The 22,025-nt window shown below is 34.7% G+C and overlaps 2 protein-coding genes and 1 pseudogene across 2 annotated transcripts; all 3 read left to right on the forward strand.

Moving 5' to 3' along the window:
* Positions 1 to 318: 318 nt before the first annotated feature.
* OR52Z1 (olfactory receptor 52Z1P) lies at positions 319 to 1,312 on the forward strand. Its single transcript, XM_008019897.3, has one exon. It carries the CDS (start codon positions 319 to 321, stop codon positions 1,309 to 1,311), a length of 993 nt encoding a protein of 330 aa, XP_008018088.3. The 3' UTR covers position 1,312.
* On the forward strand, positions 8,013 to 9,405 carry OR51A1P (olfactory receptor family 51 subfamily A member 1 pseudogene; annotated as a pseudogene).
* OR52A1 (olfactory receptor family 52 subfamily A member 1) lies at positions 20,860 to 21,798 on the forward strand. The gene has a single exon (XM_073023460.1). It carries the CDS (start codon positions 20,860 to 20,862, stop codon positions 21,796 to 21,798), a length of 939 nt encoding a protein of 312 aa, XP_072879561.1.
* Positions 21,799 to 22,025: the final 227 nt, after the last annotated feature.

Consider the following 22,025-nt stretch of genomic DNA (forward strand, 5'->3'; position numbering starts at 1 on the left):
AGAATATTATTCAGTGATTTAAATAAAGGTCTATTAAGCTATGAAAAGACATAAAGAGCTTTAACTGCATATTGCTTAATCCATTTTCTTTAGTTATAGTCATCATTCTCTACCTATTACTCCATTAACCTATAAAAAATTATTTGGTAGGACTTAAATATTAGGTTTATTAACCCATTTTACTCTCCATTCTCAGAGAAGAAAACATTGAAAAGAAAAAAAATCTGATCAGACCTCATTCAGCCTAAGGTGGTGCTTCTATATCCTCAACCTTGTGGTCTTTCATTAATGGCACTAGGCCTGGAATAAACTGTACACATGGCTCCTTTCTTTCATAATCACACTAATCCCCAGGATGTGTGGTATGTCCTAATGGAAATCCCAGGGCTGGAAGGCTTGCATACCTGGATCTCCATCCCTTTTTCTTTTGTGTACACTGTGGCTGTTGCAGGCAATATCCTATTGATCTTCCTGATCATGACTGAGCACAGTCTCCATGAGCCCATGTATCTCTTCCTATCTATGCTGGCCTCAGCAGACTTCCTGCTCTCCACCACTGCAGCCCCTAAGATGCTGGCTATCCTCTGGTTCCACTCTACAGATATATCCTTTGGTAGCTCTGTGTCTCAGATGTTCTTCATACATTTCATCTTTGTGGCAGAATCTGCTATTCTCCTGGCAATGGCATTTGACCTCCATGTGGCCATCTGTTACCCACTGAGATACACCACCATTTTAACCTCATCAACCATCAGGAAGATTGGCATAGCGACTGTGGTCAGGAGCTTTTTCATCTGCTGTCCGTTCATCTTCCTGGTATACCGACTTACATATTGCGGGAGAAACATCATTCCTCATTCCTACTGTGAGCACATGGGCATTGCCAGACTGGCATATGGCAGTATCAATGTCAACATCATTTATGGCCTCACTGTGGCCCTACTCTCTACAGGACTGGATATAGTGCTTATCATTATATCCTATGTAATGATCCTTTACGCAGTGTTTCAGATACCTTCCTGGGCTGCCAGGTTCAAGGCCCTTAGTACGTGTGGCTCTCACATCTGTGTCACACTTATGTTCTATGCCCCAGCATTCTTTTCATTTCTTGCCCATCGCTTTGGCGGTAAAACCATCCCTCACCACATTCACATTCTAGTGGCCAGTCTCTATGTGTTGGTGCCCCCTATGCTAAACCCCATCATTTATGGGGTGAAGACCAAACAACTTAAAGATCGAGTGATTTTGCTTTTCTCTCCTATCAGTGTATGCTGTGAAAATTTAAAAGTCTGTTTTAGGGAATGGAAATAAATACAATCCATAGAAATCCTCAAACACACTTAAAAGGATGGTGTCTATCAAAATGCCCACTGTATTTTGCTAAGGCACTCAAAGATCAAAGATATTGAAAAAAAAATACTTTAAAATAATGAAATTCTCAATTTTTTTCAGACATACTATTTTCAGGAATTTTAACTTAAAAATACATAAAGATAATTGAGAAAAGAGAAGTATATTTTAGGGTTTAATCCAGATTGACTTTTCCTACACAGAGCTAAGAAGTGGGGTTTCAAGTCAGTCACCGTGCTTTTTACAGTCAGTCTGAAATTCTGATGAAATGTACAACACTCCCGCTGTCCTCTGCAGAGACTTGAACCAATAACATGAAGCCATAATGTTATAGTTATTTATGTCAACATCTATTACTTAAGTTAAAATGTTATCCTTAAAATATTTTCTAACTCACTGACATCTCACAAAATCTATTGTATGGAACAGACGCATAATACATATGTATTCAATGAGTGCATAATAGTGAATTAAAGCAAATAATAACCAATATTAAATTAACACATATGAGATTACCTGGATGATTTAAAAGCTAATACATATTTTCCCCCTATAGTGGAGATTTTAGACCCAAGTCATCAATAGAGCATCATGGCATCAACAGAGACATCACTGAAGAAGTAAAATGATTGAACATTTCTATACCTGGGTGATAAATAAATGTTTAAAATAATCATTTTTTAAAAGCTAAAGGAGATTACGGAGAATATTATCCAAGAAACTTAAGTAAAAAAAGATTGTAATCACAGCAAAAGTAATTATCTATGATATTATCTACAGACTATACCTTAACTCCTTCACATCAATACACATTTTTACAATCTCTCCTTCTTAAAAACCTAGAACAATGCCATGAGAAAGTTAAAAAAATGACCTTATTTATGCCTAAAGAAAGAAAAAGTAATAACTTTGAGAAATTTGAGGTATTATCTTAAACACTTGCAACCTGCTTATGCTTGACTTATGCTTACTTTTTTCTGATTTTTATAGAAATTTATACATGTATTAACACATACATTTACATATACATACACTAATTTTTCTACATTTATATGTGGATATACCTTCATATATGTATATGTACACACACACATATATATGTATGTGTGTGCACACACACACACACACACACACGTTTGTGCACCAAAGAATAAAAAAGTTAGAAATAGACTTCCTATAGTATTTCCATTATTGGGAAGGGAGAATACATAAAACATTCTAAAAAATCCAATTAATTTTTTTCTACTAGTACTACACTAAATATTTTGGTGCTATTTTGAATTATCTGCAAAATATTTGCATTTCTCAGTACATCTGTTAAACTTTACGTAGTATTTTTTTCTACTCTACAGAATGTTTTGGACATTCTGTGTGAAATTTATACTCAGTCTTGTATTTCTCCATAAAAGTAATAATATGATGGAAAATGAGGGAATAGATTGTAGTATGATAACAGAGGATTTGACTGAAAGGCAGGAAGATTTTGTGTCCTTGATTTTAGCAGTGAGGATCTAAGAATATGACAATTTCACATCCCGAATGCATGAAACATGTTATCTAAAATAGGTATATGAATATATATAGTCATATATACATATATAGCTACACAGTCATACACATGTCATTTTAACAGTTAAAAATGGTAGAAATAAAAATGATTGAATTTATGATCTTTAAACAAACTTTCAGTTCAATACTCAGATTCCGAAAGTATTTAGGAAATGGCTATTGCTATGTAGCTGCTGAATGAAACATTATTGAGCCATTGCCCTGGACATGAGAAGAACTTTTCATGTTCTACTGTCTCCTTAACCACTAACCCTTCAGCTAGGAAAGAGAAAGGAGAAAGAAAGAAAGAAAGAAAGAAAGAAAGAAAGAAAGAAAGAAAGAAAGAAAGAAAGAAAGAAAGAAAGAAAGAAAGAAAGAAAGAAAGAAAGAAGGAAGGAAGGAAGGAAGGAAGGAAGGAAGGAAGGAAGGAAGGAAGGAAGGAAGGAAGGAAGGAAGGAAGGAAGGAAGGAAGGAAGGAAGGAGAGAGAGAGAGAAGGAAGGAAGGAAGGAAGGGAGGGAAGGAAGGAGGGAGGGAGAGATGGATGGAGGGAGAGATGGATGGAGGGAGGGAAACAAAGAGAGAAAGAGAGAGGGAGGGAGGGAAAGAAAGAGAGAGAAAGAGAGAGGGAGGGAGGGAGGGAGGAAGGAAGGGAAGGAGGAAGAGACGGAGGGAGAAAGGAAAGAACTCCAAAAAAAGGACAGAACACCACACAATTTTAAAGCAGGGAGTTTTGTATGCACTTAGCTAAAATTGATATGTTGTTCTAGACAAAATTAGCAAAAACAAAAAACAAAAAAGTATAGGGTGCTAAGCATTTGATAAAGTGAAAATAGTATTTCATATGAGCAAGAGATCCAAGACCAATACTACTACAAACTATTGTTATAATTGAGGTCTTAGTTAATATAAATCAAACAAAATTTTGATTTTGGGTGGAGAAAGAAAGACAAATTTGGAATCTGGGGGGTATTTCTTTATTTACATCTTTGTCTTTATTTTTAAAATTTCTTTTGTATATGATATGATCATTTAAGTATAAATCACTGGAAAGTAAGCAGAGTTATACAAGGACAACATAAAAGTTAATAATGTTTTATACAACTGCAAGAATCAATAGGAAAATAGAATAAGAAAAAAGTCACATTCAAAATGATGATAGAGGCCGCGCATGGTGGTGCACACCTGTAATCACAGCTACACGGGAGGCTGAGGCAGGAGAATGGTTTGAATTCTGGAGGCAGAGGTTGCACTGAGCCGAGATCGCACTGCTGCACTCCAGCCTGGACCGTAGACAGAGACTCCATCTCAAAAAAAAAAAAAAAAAAAAAAAATCATAAAACAAAAACAAAAACAAAAAATGAAAAAAAAAAAAGAACCAAAGTGGTAACAGAACTGTACATCTGCCTAAAATAAATGAAAGAGTTGTTTATTGTACATTGTTTATTATGATAACAATTCTCTCCAAAACAACTCATAATACATTCAATTCAATACTAATCAAAATAAGAATTTGTCTTGTGTTTTACATTTCTTTCCATTTTTATTGTCATAAAGTTTATAAATATACTACATATAATACTGTATATCATATGTAATAAAGTTCACCATGTTAACCATTTTTAAGTATAATTATATGGCATTAATTATATTCACAATATTGTATCATCATCATCATGATCTCATGCCAAAACTTTTTCATCATCCAAGCAGAAATGCTATACTTGTTAGGCAATAACTCCCCAGTCCCATAGTAACCTCTAATCTACTATATGTTTCTCTAAGTCAGTCTATTTTAGATAATTCATATAAGTAGATTCATACAATATTTGTTGTTTTGTGTCTGGCTTATTTTACTCAACATAATGTTTCAAAGTTCATCCATGCCATAACATGTATGGTAGTAAGTCTTTGCTTAATGTTATCCTTTCCTAGATTCTTGGAAACTGAAACTTTAAGCCAAATGACATATAATGATATCCATTTTTTTTTTCTCATCTAACAAAACAACATTGGATAAAACAGTGTTATTTGAGGATCTGTTGTACGTCATTTCACTTAAAGTTGCCATTTCCAAAAACTTATCCATGACATTAAATGAGGACTTACTGTATCTGTGCTTCATTCTTTTTTATTGCTACATAATATTCCATTGTGTGTATATATCACATTTGTTTATTCATTCATCTATTTATGTACATTCTGGTTGTTGCCGCCTGGCTATTGTGAATAATGTTACAATGAACATTTTGGTACAAGTACCTGTTTAAATCTTTATATATATTTGTAATATATACCTAGGAGAGGAATTTTGGGGTCTTATGATAATTCAGTGCCTACGTTTTTGAAGAGCTATCAAAATATTTTCTACAGAAGTTGCACCACTTAACATTTTTAGCAGCAATATATGAGGATTCCAATTTTCTAATATCTTTATCAACACTTGTTACTTTTCATTTGGTTTGTTTCTCTTAAATTATAGGCATTCTAGTAAGTTTGAAGTGGTGTCTTATTGTGGTTTTGGTTTACATTTTATGTGCCAATAGTCATTTGTATATCTTCTTTGTAGAAATTACTCATTCACATCATTTGCATATTTTTTAACTGAGTTGTTTGTCTCTTTGTTTTGAATTGTAGAACTTCTTCATACATTCTGGATATTAAACTTATCAAATACGTAATTTGCAAAGATGTTCCTTCATATTATAGGTTGTCTTTTTACTTTCTTAATAAAGTCCTTTGTTGCATGAACTTTTTAAATGAAATCCAATTTATGTATTTATTTTTTGCTACTCATGCTTTTTGTGTCATATCTAAGAATCTATTGTAAAATCAAAGTTCATGAAGATTTACCCATGCTTCCTTCTGAGGGTGTTATGGCTTTAGTTCAATTTAGGTCATTACTCAATTTTTATGTATGCTGGCTTTTAATCCTTATTTGAAAGAATAAATACAAAAAATTAGCATGACAACTTAAAACTATAGCTTGACCAATTGAATATGAAGTTGTATATAAAAACAGAATAAGAATGACAGTATGTGCATGTGGCAAAAAGGACACAGATCAAAGAACAGAAAACAGTCCAGAATTAGATCCATATTCATATGAAAATTTAAAATAAAATGTATGTAGTCCCTCAAAATGCTTGGAGACCAAACTTTGATCTTATACTTGGTATTAGAAAAATTGTTTATATGTTTGAGAATACTCAAGTAAAATCCGTAATTACCCAAGTCCCCAAAACAAATTTCAGATGGAATCAAGAATCTCTCTATTACTTGTCTTTATCATGATTACTGTCTTTATCCCCCTTTAATACTATCTACACCACTATCCCTATCTGCAGTTCTGTCTCTAGCTCTAGATCCAACTCTGCATCTCTCTACTTTTTACTTTGTGTACGGAATCGCTTCTTAAGAATGAAAAGTATATAATATTAATAAAATGTATGTTAACCTGACTACATAAAAGTTTTGTAAATGATCGTGTATGAAAAAATTAATGAAGTTAAGAGGTGAGGACATATATAAGAAATACAAACCAATGTCTTATATTTAAATTATAATTAATGATATTGTGTAACTATTTTATGTTTATTTGGGTTTTGCATTGACATTGGCATGTTCTTATGCATAATCTCTGACATGCTTCTCAGGAATTATTCCCTCCTTTTTCTCTAATACACCCGAAGGTTCTGGGAATAATTATTCTTGGTTAATTGCTTCTTGAGGGATTCTGACTCATTCTGTCTCTCTGTCTTCCAGTCAACTAAGCACATATACAGCGAGGTAGTAACTATGTCCACAGCCCGGTAGAAAGTAAGCAGTAACAACTAGTATGCATGGATTGATGTGGCAGCTCTCAGTTCCACCTAGGTAAGTATCTGAGGTCTAGAATCAACTATAGTTATGCCTAATGGTATAATGTTCTGACTTGCACCAGCTTAGGAAAGCCGATTATGCTCATTTCAGCTCTGCATTTAATAGCATCACATTGGTAGTCTGGAATTGATCATGGTAGGAGTCCTTAAAACACAAACATTGGTAACCGGTAAAAATCAGGGCATTTTTATTTGGAAACATCTATTAGTATCCCATTGATTATGCCTAACCAAGAGCCCTGGCCCAACATGGGAAAAAGAGTTCAGCCTTAGTCACATTCTTATCTCTGAGCCCCATCCTGAATTCCATTTCTGGCCTCCAACCTTAATACCTAAGGTTCTGCTACAGATAAGCGGAACTTTAGTGCTAATAAACTTGCTCCCAGATAAATATCTCTAAGCCTGCACCCTAGCCCCACCATCACATGTGACTTGTGAGATACTGATGCTTCTGATCGTGCTCCCTGACCCCAGGTTCCGGCAGAAGACTCTGACCCTTCTGCAAAATACAGAGGAGCGTTCCTAATCTTCTATGGAGAGCAGGTGGAGAAAGAGTGAACTGGTAAGTTAAAGAAAAAATGGAAAATACTTTATTCTAGAAGAAACTATCCCTGTGTTCTAATATATTAAATTGTTCTTTTTATTCTATACATTTAATGTTTACTATATTCCACATATAACGATAAACAATATATAAATATTACTTTAAATTACTATTATTGTGTTTATAGCAAATATCTTGGTCTCAGATAACTAGAAATATAAATAAACTTTCATATAATTCCAAGATTACAAGTCAATTAAATGTTAGAACCATAGATACTCTTTATTAGTGTTATATTACTTTAGCTATTCATTTACTCTCTTTACAAACACTACAAGTTACCAGTTTCTTCAGTCAAAATTTCCCTGCGAATCTGTCATCTCTACGCTTATTTTAACTGTTTTCCACTGCCATAGATGACCCAACCTGAGATTTATATTAATGCCTTCTGTATCTGGCACATAGCCTATGTTGGAATACTTTTCTGCATGACCCACTAGGTTTCTCTTCCACTCACTGTGACTTACCTGTGCCCTTGTTTCAGAAATAAATTTGTCATCCCTTTTTCTGAGGAAATGTCTTAGATATGACTGTTAGAAGCTCAGAATTTGATGTACAATAACTGAGTAGAAACTTATATATTCCAGTCTCCATGTGCTTCTCAATATCTTCAGAGGAAGTATCACCATGATATTTTCAATGGTTCCATAACATTCATACCTATAACATTCACTCTTGTTGGCATCCCGGGGCTGGAGGCAGAACATATGTGGATATCCTCCCCTTCTGCCTGATATACACCGTCATCTTTCCGGGAAATGGCATCATTCTTCACATCATCCGAATTGACTCTTCCTTGCACCAACCCATGTACTACTTTCTGGCCATGTTGGCCTTTGTTGAACTTGGTGTCTCTGCTTCCACCATGCCCACTGTGTTAAGTATATTTCTCTTTGGCATTAATGATATCAGTTTTGGTGATTGTCTGCTCCAGATGTTTTCTATGCACTCTTTCACTCTCACGGAGTCAGGTGTCCTTCTGGCAATGTCAGTGGACCGCTTTGTGGCCATCTACAGCCCACTGCGCTACACAACCATCCTGACAATTGCCCACATTACTGGGATGGGTGCCGCCATTGCCTTGCGAAGTGTAATGCTTATGCTCCCAATGCTCTTTCTCCTGAGGCGTCTGCCTTTCTGTGGCCACAATATCCTCACACACTTTTATTGCCTCCACTCAGATCTGATCAAATTGCCCTGTGGAGACACACGCCCTGATAGCATCCTGGGTCTATTTGTCATTACCTTCACATTTGGACCGGACTCATTGTTCGTTGTGGTTTCTTATGTGCTGATTCTTCATACAGTACTGGAAATAGCTTCTGGAGCAGGGTGGTGGCATGCACTCAACACATGTGTGTAGCACATATGTGCTGTGCTTGTGTACTATGTGCCCATGATCAGCCTCTCCCTGATGCACCACTTTGGACGGCCTTCACCTCCAGTTCTCCAGACTGTCACGGCCAATGCTTACCTCTTCTTTCTTCCTGTGGTCAACCCCATTGTCTACAGCATCAAAACCAAAGAAATTCGCAACAGCATTGTTTGTACACTATTCAGGAAGAAGGGTGAGTTCTAATGGAGACAGATGATACCCTGAAAGCACAGGCACTTAGAACAGGCTTATTACCTGAATATTAGTAGCTTTGCAGATATGAAAAATTCCATGGCTTATTATTGCTTGTTAGTGAGCTTTAATATTTTGTAGATTGAGAAAAAAAAAAAAACAGTTTTACATATTTCCCTGAGAATAGGAAATGGCATTGCTCTGAAATAAAATTATGGAAGGAGGCATAAAACCCAGGCTTTGTCCTGGTGATGACACACTTTGTGTGCTGAATCCTTGAATACTCAATTCAGTGACATTTGGTTCTTGGAATATGTAGAAAGACTATTGGGGAGGTTTATGTTTCTGGGTATATTAAAATTAGTGATACATATTTGTGAAGGAAAATAATCAGGACACAAATGAGTACATATTGTATTATTTGTATAGTTTCAGAACATGTACATCTAATTTAATGTCAAAAAATCAGAACACTGCTTACCTTTGATGGATGTAAAGATGGAAGAATGGGGAGAAACATGAGGCAATTTCTGGGGAGATGGAAATATTTTGTTGTGTTAGGGACGTGGTGACATGGTTTTGTCAATTTGTCAAAATGGTACAGCTAAGATTTGCACATTTCAAGGTACATCAATTTTACCTCAAAACTTCTGAATGATAGTAATAACAAAAAGGAAAATAGTAATAATAATACAGATGATTAAATTGCATAGTGAATAGAAGTGTAGAAAATACAACAATGTTGTAGTGATGATAATTGTTGAAGTTGTATCATAGGTACCTGGAAATTCATTATAATATTCTGTTTACTTTGTAGAGTTAATAATTTCTGTAATAAAAAGATCCTTAAAAAAGTATACTCAATCTGCCAGTGTTAAATCTTCACTGAACATGCAGTATGAAGCAGAGATAAGTTTTAACTGGTCAGGAGGAAACTGTTTGGCTTTAGAAAACTAATTTACTTTTAATGAGTTCAGTACTAGAAAGAAAAAAAGAAACAACCATTTGAAAATACTGTTTTAGAAGAAAATAATTAAAAAGCAGAAAAAGTAAGGCCTACTCCTGTAATAGTCTTCGGTGACATGAATCGCTCGGTAGTAGATATGCTTCTGACAAACAGAAAAGTAGGGAGGACAAAAAGAATTCTAGAAAATCCCTTAGACAGGGATTTCAGAGCCCAACTTTTTGTTTTCTCCAGATAATTTTGAATTTCCATGAACCATAATGAATATCCTAACAAACCACACAGTCTTGAGTGATTACCAGTCAACCAAGTAATTATAGAAGGTTTGATCAAATAAAAATATGTATAAGGTAATGAGTGGCATGATTTGTATTTTTTTCTGTTTTCATCTAATTTACTCAATTTATGGACTTTAAAAAAATTTTAATGTATGAAACACCTTTGTAAGTGTTCAATATAGTAAAGTCATAAAAACAAGATGGGATTTTAAAAAAATTCTCAAAATTTATTCCTTAACAATAATTATTGGTAACCTCCATTACAGTCCTGTAAGTTAGACAGTACTATTATTCTTATGGTATACATGAAAAGACTAACAGATAATTTATGTAACTTTATCAAGTTCACAAAATGGAAAAGTTGTACACCCAAGAGCCAAGTCCTCAGTGTGATGTTATACACTTGAAACAAATGTACCTAGATTCGAATCTTAGCTATCTTGCTATTAATAATTGTGGGATCTTGCTAGTAGTATGACCTGATTGAATTTAATTTATTCATTTATAAAGGGATAACAAAATAAAATTCAGCTTTTATGGTCTTGAAGATTAAATGAAATGGTGCATATGAAGCAATTAGCATAGTTCCTAGTAAAATTTGCTCAAGAAGTAATTATATTTTATTAAGTAATTAGTTTTTCACCAAGTCTGACTAAAATACATGAATACAGCCAAATTTCACAATTCCTGATAGTCTCTCTAGATCCTAATTTTATGCTCAAGTACATAAAAATTAAAGTCATAAATTCCTCTGACATGAACTATACCATACTAAGTGATTTATATAGATTAGCTCATTTAACCCACAGAACAAATATATGAGGAAATTATCAGTTTGTCTACATGTTACAAACGTATAAACAGAAACAGAGAAGTCAAGTTATCATGTTCCAAGTCAAAGAGTTAGTAAGTGGCAGAATCACAATTCAAAACCAGACAATCCAACTAAAAACCTGATTCCTTAGCCCACCACATCATCAGTGGTGGGCTTAACTTAAGATTCAAATTCGACTTTAAAATTGGAATCTGAAGAACATTGAGCAATTCTGTAAACCATTTTCTTCTTTGAGATTTACGAGGACAAAATTCACTCACCTCTGTTTCCTCTAGTTATGGTTATGTCTTGATAATGTATAAATGATTTCTCAAAAAAATCTTTATAAAATGGGCCTTCACTCACATTAGTTTAACTGCTTAGGTACTGATTCTCTTCTACTTCCTCAACCCACACTTTTAGAAATATCATCTAAGATTACGTCGGTCAAATTTTCTTATGCTTACAATAAGTAAGTATTTTTTCAAGTCAGCAACTTAACTTCACTTACTATGTTTTATTACATATTATTCATTCTAAGTGTAGTCCTAGATATAGTAGGGTACTACTCCAAGACATCAGGTCAAGGGCAAAAAGATGATCCTAAAAGCAGAAGAGATGAGAAACAAATAGCATATAAAGGAGCTCCAAATCCTGTGACAATTAACTTCTCAACAGCAATCACGCAATCCAGGAGACAGTAGAATGAAATTTTCAAAGTGCTCAGGGATAAAAAAAAACTGACATTCAATAATATTGTATACAGTAAAACTGTTATTCAAATATAAACAATATATAAAGTCTTTCCCAGACAAACAAAAGTTGAGAGAATTCACCAACACCAGAGCCATCTTGCAAAAAATGCTAAAGGGAGTTATGCAATCTGAAACAAAAAGGACACTAACATGCAAAAGAAAACTTTTCAAAGTATGAAACCCACTGTAAAATTAAGTACATATACAAACCTAGAATACCCCATTACTATATTTGTGGTGTGCAATAGCCACATAACTCTAGTATGAAACTCAAAAAACAAATCTTTCAAAAACAGTAATTGCTATAGCAACCTTTTAAGATGTAGGTAATATAAAATATGTAAACTGAGGCAATTAAAAGTCAAAATGTGGGGGTGGGGTGGAGTTAAAGTGTAGAATTTTTTTGCCTGTTTTTGCCGTTGTTTATATTTCTTTATTTGTGATCTAAATAATTTGTCATCTCTTTAAAATAATTTGCTATATTTATGTTTCTTGAAAGCCCCATGGTAACCACAGCACAAAAACCTATAATAGATTAACTAAAAAAAAAAAAAAAAAAAAAAAAAAAAAAACAAATTAAAATATACTACCAGAAATAATCATATAACCACAAAGGAAAAAAAGGAAGAGAGGAGTCTCCATAGAGCCAAAAATGGGCAAAAAAAAAAAAAAAAAAAGAAAGAAAGAAAGAAAAAAAAGGAAATCCTTACTTAATAACCACACTGAGTGTAAATAGTCTCAGTTCCCCAGTTAAAAGTCATAGAATGGTAAATGGATAAAGAAATAATATCCAACTATATGCTATCTTCAAGAAACCCACTTCACCTATAAAGGCACACATAAATGAAAGCAAAGGGTTGGGGAAAAATTCCATGTAACTGGAAACCAAAAAGTGCAGTAGTAATTGTACTTAAATCAGATAAAATAGACCACAAATTTTAAAACTATAAGAAAAGATAAGGAGGGCCACTCTATGATAATAGAGTCAATCCAGCAAGAGGATACAATCATAAATATTGATGTACCCAACATCAAAGCTCCCAGGTATATAAGGCAAACATTAATAGTCCTAAAGGGAGAGAGAGACTGCAATACAATAATAGTAGGAGATTTTAAACACCTCACTCTCAGTAATGAACAGATCAGCCAGACTAAAAATCAACAAATACACAACAGTCAATGTATGCACTATATCTAATAGACCTAACTGACATTAACAGAACATGTCACCCAACTGCTGCAGAAGATACATTTTTTTAAAGTAGCATATACAATATTTTCCTAAATAAGGCCATATGTTAGGACACAAGGTAAGTCTGGACAAATTTTTCAGAAGTAGCAATTTTATCAAGTGTATTTTCTGACCACATTGGAATAAAAACTAGAAGTGAATAACAAGAGGATCATCAGAAAATATGGAAACATATGGAAATTAAACAGTATGCTCCTGAATAACCAATGAGTCACTAAAGAAATTAAGAAGGAAATTTTAAAACTTCTTGAAACCAGTGAAAATGGAAATACAACATACCAAAATCTAAAGGATATGGCAAAAGCAGTACTTAGAGGGAAGTTTATAGCAATAAACACCTATATCTAAAAAAGTAGAAAGGCTTCAAATAAGCAACCAATGTGCCTCAAGGAAACAGGAAAGCAAGAACAAACCAAATGCAAATTAACAGAAAGGAAGAAATAATAAATATCAGAGAAGAAACTAATGAAATTGAGACCAAAAAAATACAGAAAATCAATAAAATGAACGGTTGTTTTTTTGGAAAGGTAAACGAAATCAACAAAACTTTAAGAAAAAAAGACTCAAAATCAGAAATGAAAAACAGGATATAACAATTGAGACCTCAGAAATACAAAGACTCAATAAAGAACTATTATGAACAGCTGTATTCCAACAAATTGGAAAATCTAGAAGAAATGGATAAATTCCTGGACACATACAGCCTAGCAAGACTGAAGCTTGAAGAAATAGAAAACCTTAACAGAACAGTAATGAATAATGAGATTAAAGTTGTAATATAAAGTTTCCTATTAAAGAAAACCCCAGGATTTGATGGGTTACCAAACATTTAAAGTAGAACTAATACTAATCCTACTCAAATTCCTCAAACAAACAAACAAAAACTGAAAAGAGGGCCCTACTTCTAAACTTATTCTGTGAGGCCAGCATTATTCTAATATACCCAAACCAGACCAGGACACAGCAACAACAAATGCACCTCAAAGGAGGTACAGAAGAATCATACCTCAAAATAATAAAGACCATATAGGACAAAGCAATTGCTAACATCATACTGAACACAGAAACATTGAAGGCCTTTCCTCTAAAGACTGAAACAAGGCAAGAATGCTCACTTTCACTGCCATTATTTAATGTAATATTGGAAGTCTTGGGCAGAGAAATTCAGCAAGAGAAAGAAATAAAGGGCATCCAAATTGGAAAGGAAGAAGTTAAATTAGCCTAGTTTGTAGAGGACATGATCTTACATTTAGAAAAACCCTAAAAACTTCACTAAATACTATTAAAACTGATTTTTAAAAATCCATAAAGTTACAGGATATGAAATAAAAATACAAAATCAGTAGTATTTCATATATAAAAAGTAAATAATCTGCAAAAAAATCAATAAAACAATCTTATTTATAATAGCAATAAAAATAAAAGATACCTAGGAGTCAATCTAACCCAAGAAGCAAAAGATCTCTATAAGAAAAACTATAAAACTCTGGTGAAAGAAATAGAAGAGGACACACAAACAAAATGGAATGATATTCTATGCTCATGAACTAGAAGAATTAATATTAAAATGACAATACTACCCAAAGCAATGTACAGATTCAGTGCAATTTCTGTCACAATACCAATGGCAATCACAGAAATAGAAAAACAATCCTAATATTTATATGGAACCACAAAAGATCCCCAATAGCTAAAGCAATCCTGAGCAAAAAGAAAAAAACCAAAGCTATCACACTACATGACTTCAGAATCTACTACAAAACTACAGTAGTCAAATAGCATTGTACTGCATAAAGACAGACACACAACCCAATGGAGCAGCATAGAGAACTCAGATACAAATCCAGGCACTTAACAATCAAGTCATCTTCGACAAAGTCATCAAGAACATAAAAAGAGGAACAAATGGGCTGGGCACAGTGGCTCACACCAGTAATCCCAGCACTTTGTGAGGCTGGGGTGGGGGGGGGTGGATCAAGAGGTCAGGAGTTCGAGACCAGCCTGACCAACATGGTGAAACTCCATCTCTACTAAAAATACAAAAATTAGCCAGGCATGGTGGGGAGCTCCTGTAATCCCAGCTACTCAGGAGGCTGAGGCAGGAGAATCACTTGTACCTCGGAGGCAGAAGTTGCAGTGAGTCAAGATCGTGACCCCACTGCACTCCAGCCTGGGCAACAGAGTGAGACTCCATCTCAAAAAAAAAAAAAGGTACAAACAGTCTTTTCAAGAAACAGTGATAGAAAAACTGGATATCCATATGCAAAAGAGTAAAATCGGACCCCTATCTCTCACTATACACAAAAATCAAATCAAGGTGGATTAAAGACTTGAATCTAAGACCTGAAACTATGAAACTACTGGAAGAAAACATTAGGGGAATCCTCCAGGGCATTCATTGATTTGGGCAAATACTGTCTATGAGACTTCAAAAGCACAAATAACCAAAACAAAAATAGACAATTGGGATTGTTTCAAGATCTGCACAGCAAAGGAAATAATCAATAAAGCGAAGAGACAACCCACAGTATGGGAGAAAATACTTGCAAACTATATATTTTACAAGGGATTAATAACCAGAATATGCAAGAAACTCAATCAACTCAAAGAAAATAAAGAAATAAATAAAAATGGCCAAAAGACCTGAATAGCTTTTTTTCAAAAGAAGCCATACAAATGGCCCAGAGATATTTGAAAAAATGTTTAGTATCACTAATCACCAGATAAATCAAAACCACAATGTGGTATAATCTCACCTTAGTTAAAATAGCTTATAACAAAACAACAGGAAATAACAGATGCTTGTGTGGATGTGGACAAAGGGAAACCCTTTTACACTGTTGGTGGGAATATAAATTGGTACAGCAATTATGAAGGACAGTATGGAGATTTCTCAAAAATTTAAAGTAGGACTAACACATGATCCAGCAATATCACTCCTAGGTAAAAGAGGAAATTAGTATGTCGAAGATATGTCAGTACTCCCATGTTTATTATAGCATTACTCACAAATGCCATGATTTGAAATCAACCTACGTATTTGTCAACAGATAAATGGATAAACAAAAAAAATATATACACACACACACACACAATGGAATATTATTCAACCATAAAAAAGAATGAAATATTATCAATTACAGTAACACAAATGGTACTGAAAGCAATTATGTTAAGTGAAATAAGCCAAGCACAGAAAGAAAAATATCACATTTTCTAACTCATGTGTGGAAGCTGAAAACGTGGAGCTTATGAAGACAGAGAGTAGACTGGTAGTTACCAGAGGCTGGAGGGAAGAGAAGGAGAAATGAAGCGGAAAAAAAAAAAACCTCCCACTCTCTCTCTCTCTTTCTGTGTGTGTGTGTGTGTGTGTGTATGTGTGCATATGTGTGTATGTGTGTGTGTGTGTATATATATATATAAATGTGTATATGTATGTGTATATATATAAATTTGTATATCTATGTATGTATGTATTACCACTGAACTGTACACTTACAAATGGTAAAGATGGGCTGGGCGTGGTGGCCCATGCCTGTAATCTCAGCACTTTGGGAGGCCAAGGCAGGTGGATTATGAGGTCAGTAGTTTGAGACCAGCCTGACCAACATAGTGAAACTCTGTTTCTACTAAAAATACAAAAACTTAGCCAGGCGTGGTGGAAGGCGCCTGTAATCCCAGCTACTCGGGAGGCTTGGGCAGGAGAATCGCTTGAACCTGGAGGGCGGAGGTTGCAGTGAGCCAAGATCATACCACTGTACTCCAGCCTGGATGACAGAGTGAGACTCTGCCTCAAGGAAAAAAAAAAAAAGTAAAGATGGTCAATTACATATGTATATTTTACCTTAAAAAAAATAAATTTAAAACATATTCAGTAGACTAGCTAAAAAAATCTAGAGATAGGTATTGATTCATATGTAAAAGTCTTCCAATATTTACAAGTAAAATGAAAAAAAAAAAACCCTTGAATTAAGTGTAGAACTCACTGACAGTGTTTCAAAGGATTGACATATGAACTAAAATTTGGACAGTACATGCTGTTCCTACATACTTGGAACACAGGGAGAAAATCTGGGATGGAAATATTGCTATAGGAGTTAGCACATGAAGGTGATAACTAAATTATTTGGAGTAGATGGAGTCACTAGCACATATGAATAGTTTTAGAATGAAATGACCCAGGATAGAATTTTGGAGAGCCCCCAAGTTTAAATAAAATCAGTATAAGAGAGGAGGAAGAAGCCAAATGGTATACTAGTCTAAATTGTTTCTTAGTGACAAAAGAATAACCTGAATATTAGATTAGCTCCTATATGCTCTCTAAATCAATTTCATCCAACATGCAGCAGTACCGTTGTTTTATGCTCCTTCACAGAGGAAATTCTGGAAAAAGCACATGGGGTTCCTTGCCTTTTCATCTGTATTCCTTATTCTCCTGGAAATTCACTATAAATATTCTCCACCATTAGTATGCTTCCTAAATTTGCCAATGTCTAAACATTATATCAAGTGTCTCTTAGCTACATTCAAGAAAGCCTAGAAACCAGGTGTAAAATGTCAAGGAGAATAGTGTCATATGCATAAGTCTTGCTTAGAATTTATCAGACACTTTTATGTGACAAATGAAATTTTAATGCATAATCCCATTTTACTAATAATGTAAAGGTAAGACTACTTATAATTTTTTTCATTTCATTCAGACTATATAACATTGTCTCCCTCATATATAGTAGGAATATAATGACTGTTTTCTGAAAGAAAAAGAAGGAAGGAAAGGAAGAAGGAAGAAAGAGAGAAAAGAGAAAATGGATACAAGTTAACTCAAATGTTCAACAAGCTGCTTCCAGCTTTAAATTTGTAGGACTTAGAAATGTCCGTTATAATTTGTCACTGTAAGAATGTTACATAATTTACTAAAAGATAAAAAAAAGCTTCAATAAAATAAAATGGGAAGAATGAGACTGAAGAAGACTGAGGAGGAAATTGTGTGATAAAAAGTAGTTATGAATACAGATTTTTCTTTTCTGAAAAAAAGAGAAAAACCTTGCCTCAGTGAAAGTGTCACTAAGATATTTATTTAAATAGAATGGAATTGGCATAGAAACATGTTTGCATCTAAATGGGCTTTAGAATTTTACAAATAGAAATGGCAGAAAAGGAACATAGCTTGTAAAAAAAAATGCATATCAATTATTCTGCATTTAGCCTGAGGGAAAAGAGAAAAAGAGAGAAAGGAGATTTCTGCAAGTGTAGAAATAATTACGGGGATATTAGGTGCCAATGAACCCAAAAGGGTTGACTTAAAATTTGCTGGGTCCCTTGTGGTTTTGGCTATCAACTAGGAAATCCCTCATTTCATGCTCATAACTCCTCCTACTTCTCCACACATTCATAAAGGAACATTAAATTGGTGGCTAGCAACTTTTTTATCCAATTTGAGCTCAATAAATTTATCCCGTGTTTTGAATGCCACAGACCTTTCGAATGCCACTTTGAGTTTTACTGGAGGATGAGCACACAAAAATGATCTCAGACAGACTTCCAGAAGAAAAAGAGTGTCCGTATTAGAGATAAATGAAAAGTGTAAAAAGTCATATGCAAAATGTCCACAGTATATTATATTGGCACATATCCTAGCACCGAATGGAGTAAAATTTATGACATTAGCTGGATGCTGTTACACAGAGTGCAGACAGAAAGTACAGCCATCACAGAGCCCGCAGCTTAAGGGAATGCGACTGGAATCACTGGAGAAGAAAAATTGGTGAGTGATGAATGAAAATGTTATGAAAAATGGACAATATTCTTCAGGTATTTGGTAAGAGTAAAACCAGGTCTCAATAATAATTGAGGAGTAAGTCTCATGAATTCCAAGTTTCCCCCCATAATTTAATTGCCAGCTTCTCCAATAACAATTACCCTATCCAACTAACCAGGAGCTTACATACACCACCATCTGCAACCTTGCTATCTGTGCCTGTCGGGTAGTCCTCACATGTCAGCTCTTTAATCTTGAGTAAGTCAGACATTGTGATTGCCCTTAAAGGATTCTTATTCCAATTGTGATTATCTTTGGAGAAGAAAAAATTTGCCCTATTAGAAAAAGCCAGTGACTTAGGGATGGGAGTGTCATAAAACTAAGCACTGGGGATCAAATCTATGGAAATCACAGTATTTAATTGACCTACAAATTTACAGTAAATATATGTTAGCTGATACAACCTCCCTGTTGTGAACTGTCCTCTGCTGATTTGGTTCTTTGATTTGAAGTTCAGCAACAGTTGAACATTTGTTGTTGAACATTTGAGTGAACTTGTATCCATTTCCTCTTTTCTCTTTCTTCCTTGTTACTTTCCTTCCTTCTTTTTCTTTCAAAAAACAGCTGCTTTTTCTTTCAAAGAAGAGTTGCTTCCTGAATTTCCAGTATATTGGTGACATTAAGTATGTGGTTAGCTCATTCATGAGCTTGCTGAGATAAAGCAACTTTATTGAAATGTCTAGGAAAGAATGAAGTAACTTAACCCTACTTTTCACTGAATCACAAACATTTCTCTAATGTGTAACTTAAAACGTACTGATCCAAAATATGTAATTTTTAGAAAATAACTATTTTGATCAGAGAACTTTCATATAAAGCATAAGAACCCAGGTTTTTCAGAAAATTCAGTCATCAGTGAAATTTAAAAGTGACTAAATTTTCTTCAGTTATTCATAGTGCTTTTCTCAATTTTAGTATCCCCAAGTTTGTCCTGTCTTCCCTGTCTAGTTCTACATTTGACTTCTTCTAAGAAATCTGTCCTTTAGCTTTTTTATGTTTACTAATTTCTTATGTCAGAGCTCACAAAATTATATAAGCATCTCACCTATATTTCGTTAAGAACTAATGAGCCTTCATTGGGTCATATTATGCTAATTATAACTCTTAACAGTTTAAAACCAGGAAACTGGACTCTATCCTGGCTAAATGATTCATTTGTCCTTATTCATTATCTGTGGTTTATCAGGAGCAAGTCCTCTTGCTGTATGCATTGTTGCTACTCATCTTGTCCCTTAGCAGTTCCTTCTCTCTAGGTATTCTATAAAGTGTACTACAGAATTTTTAAACTCACAACATTTCAAGAATTTCAGTTGTTAAAAATATATAGGAAAAAATATAATTCCCTTTAACTTTAAAGAAATTTAAAAAGCAATCAGGAGATTTGACCCAGATTTGTCAAAAGTATAAGGATTTCTATACCTTCTAAAGCACTCTCTTTACATTCTTCTGAATATAAAAAGAAATATATTATGTTCTTCGGTGTCAATTATTTCTACCTCTATTCTCTTTCATTGGGAATCTTTTACACCAATGTACTGGTCAGAGTCTGATAATCTGCTGGTCTAAAATGTTCTTAACTTAAAGAAAATTGGAAACAGTTAAATACTAGAGGAATAGCTGAAATGTGAAATATGGGGAAGTTTATTACACTCATTAAAATGCAATATCCAATAAAAATAAACTTCTATGTATTTTTTTTGTCCACAGGTCTGGAAAGAAATAACAGACAGGCCAGTGGTCCAATCCCCTGTCCACGTGATTTTGCTGGTTCTAATGCATTTGGATTGCCATGTGCATAACGTCCTATTATGGCACAGTGCCTGTGAATGCCCTACCTGAAAACAGCGATGTTATCTCCATGAATCCATCTTTTTCCTTTCAAAACTGTGAATAAGATGGATGATTTTAGAGTTCTACCCAAATCAGACAGACTCAATATAATGACTTTGGATAAAATCAGAAAGCAGAAGAGGAACAGTAACACTGACTGAGAAACTTCTTTTGTTTGCATCAGGAGGCCCAAGGACACTATGTCCATTTCCAACATCACAGTCTACATGCCCTCTGTGTTGACACTAATAGGGATCCCAGGCCTAGAATCTGTGCAGTGCTGGATTGGGATTCCATTCTGTGCCATTTATCTTGTTGCTATGATTGGAAATTCCCTGCTTCTGATCATCATCAAATCTGAGGGCAGTCTCCATGAGCCCTTGTACATTTTCTTAGGCATGCTAGGAGCTACAGATATTGCACTTGCTAGCAGCATTATGCCCAAGATGCTTGGAATATTCTGGTTTAATATGCCTGAAATCTATTTTGATTCCTGCTTGCTTCAAATGTGGTTCATCCACACATTTCAGTGCATAGAGTCAGGCATCCTGATGGCCATGGCCCTGGATCGTTATGTGGCCATCTGTTATCCACTAAGACATGCCATCATCTTCACCCACCAGCTTGTCATTCAGATAGGAACTGTGGTCGTACTCAGGGCTGCTATTCTTGTAGCCCCATGCCTAGTACTGATAAAGTGCCGGTTTCAATTGTACCACATAACAGTCATCCTCCACTCCTACTGTGAGCATATGGCCATTGTGAAACTAGCCGCAGCAAATGTTCAAGTCAACAAAATCTATGGTTTGTTTGTGGCCTTCACTGTTGCAGGATTTGACCTCACATTCATCACATTGTCCTACATCCAGATATTTATCACAGTGTTTCATTTGCCCCAGAAGGAGGCTAGGTTTAAAGCATTCAATACCTGCATTGCTCACATCTGTGTCTTCCTCCAGTTCTACCTCCTTGCCTTCTTCTCCTTCTTCACGCATAGGTTTGGGTCTCACATCCCCCCTTATATCCATATTCTCTTTTCTAGCATTTACTTGCTGGTCCCTCCATTTCTCAATCCACTTGTCTATGGTGCAAAGACCACGCAGATTCGCATTCATGTGGTAAAAATGTTCTGTTCATAAAATCCACCTTAATTAATGCCCACATGCTTCCTTCTTTTGCAATAGCAACCATATCAAAACAAAACAACAATATGTATTATTTGAGATGCTTGGTTTGTGAAATCTGCCAGCATAATAGCTGGTTTTAGATCATCATAGCATATCAATCAATGGGGTTGTAAATTCTACCTGACTAATGAAATTGAGAAGTGTGAAGAGTAAAGTAGTGAATACATACTGTTTGTTTT

Source organism: Chlorocebus sabaeus, chromosome 1, assembly GCF_047675955.1.
Source record: "Chlorocebus sabaeus isolate Y175 chromosome 1, mChlSab1.0.hap1, whole genome shotgun sequence".
Lineage (NCBI taxonomy): Eukaryota > Metazoa > Chordata > Mammalia > Primates > Cercopithecidae > Chlorocebus > Chlorocebus sabaeus.

Bases quoted from the DNA above. Each gene is read 5' to 3' on its own strand.
- OR52Z1 (XM_008019897.3), top strand. From the start codon at position 319: ATGGCTCCTTTCTTTCATAATCACACTAATCCCCAGGATGTGTGGTAT.
- OR52A1 (XM_073023460.1), top strand. From the start codon at position 20,860: ATGTCCATTTCCAACATCACAGTCTACATGCCCTCTGTGTTGACACTA.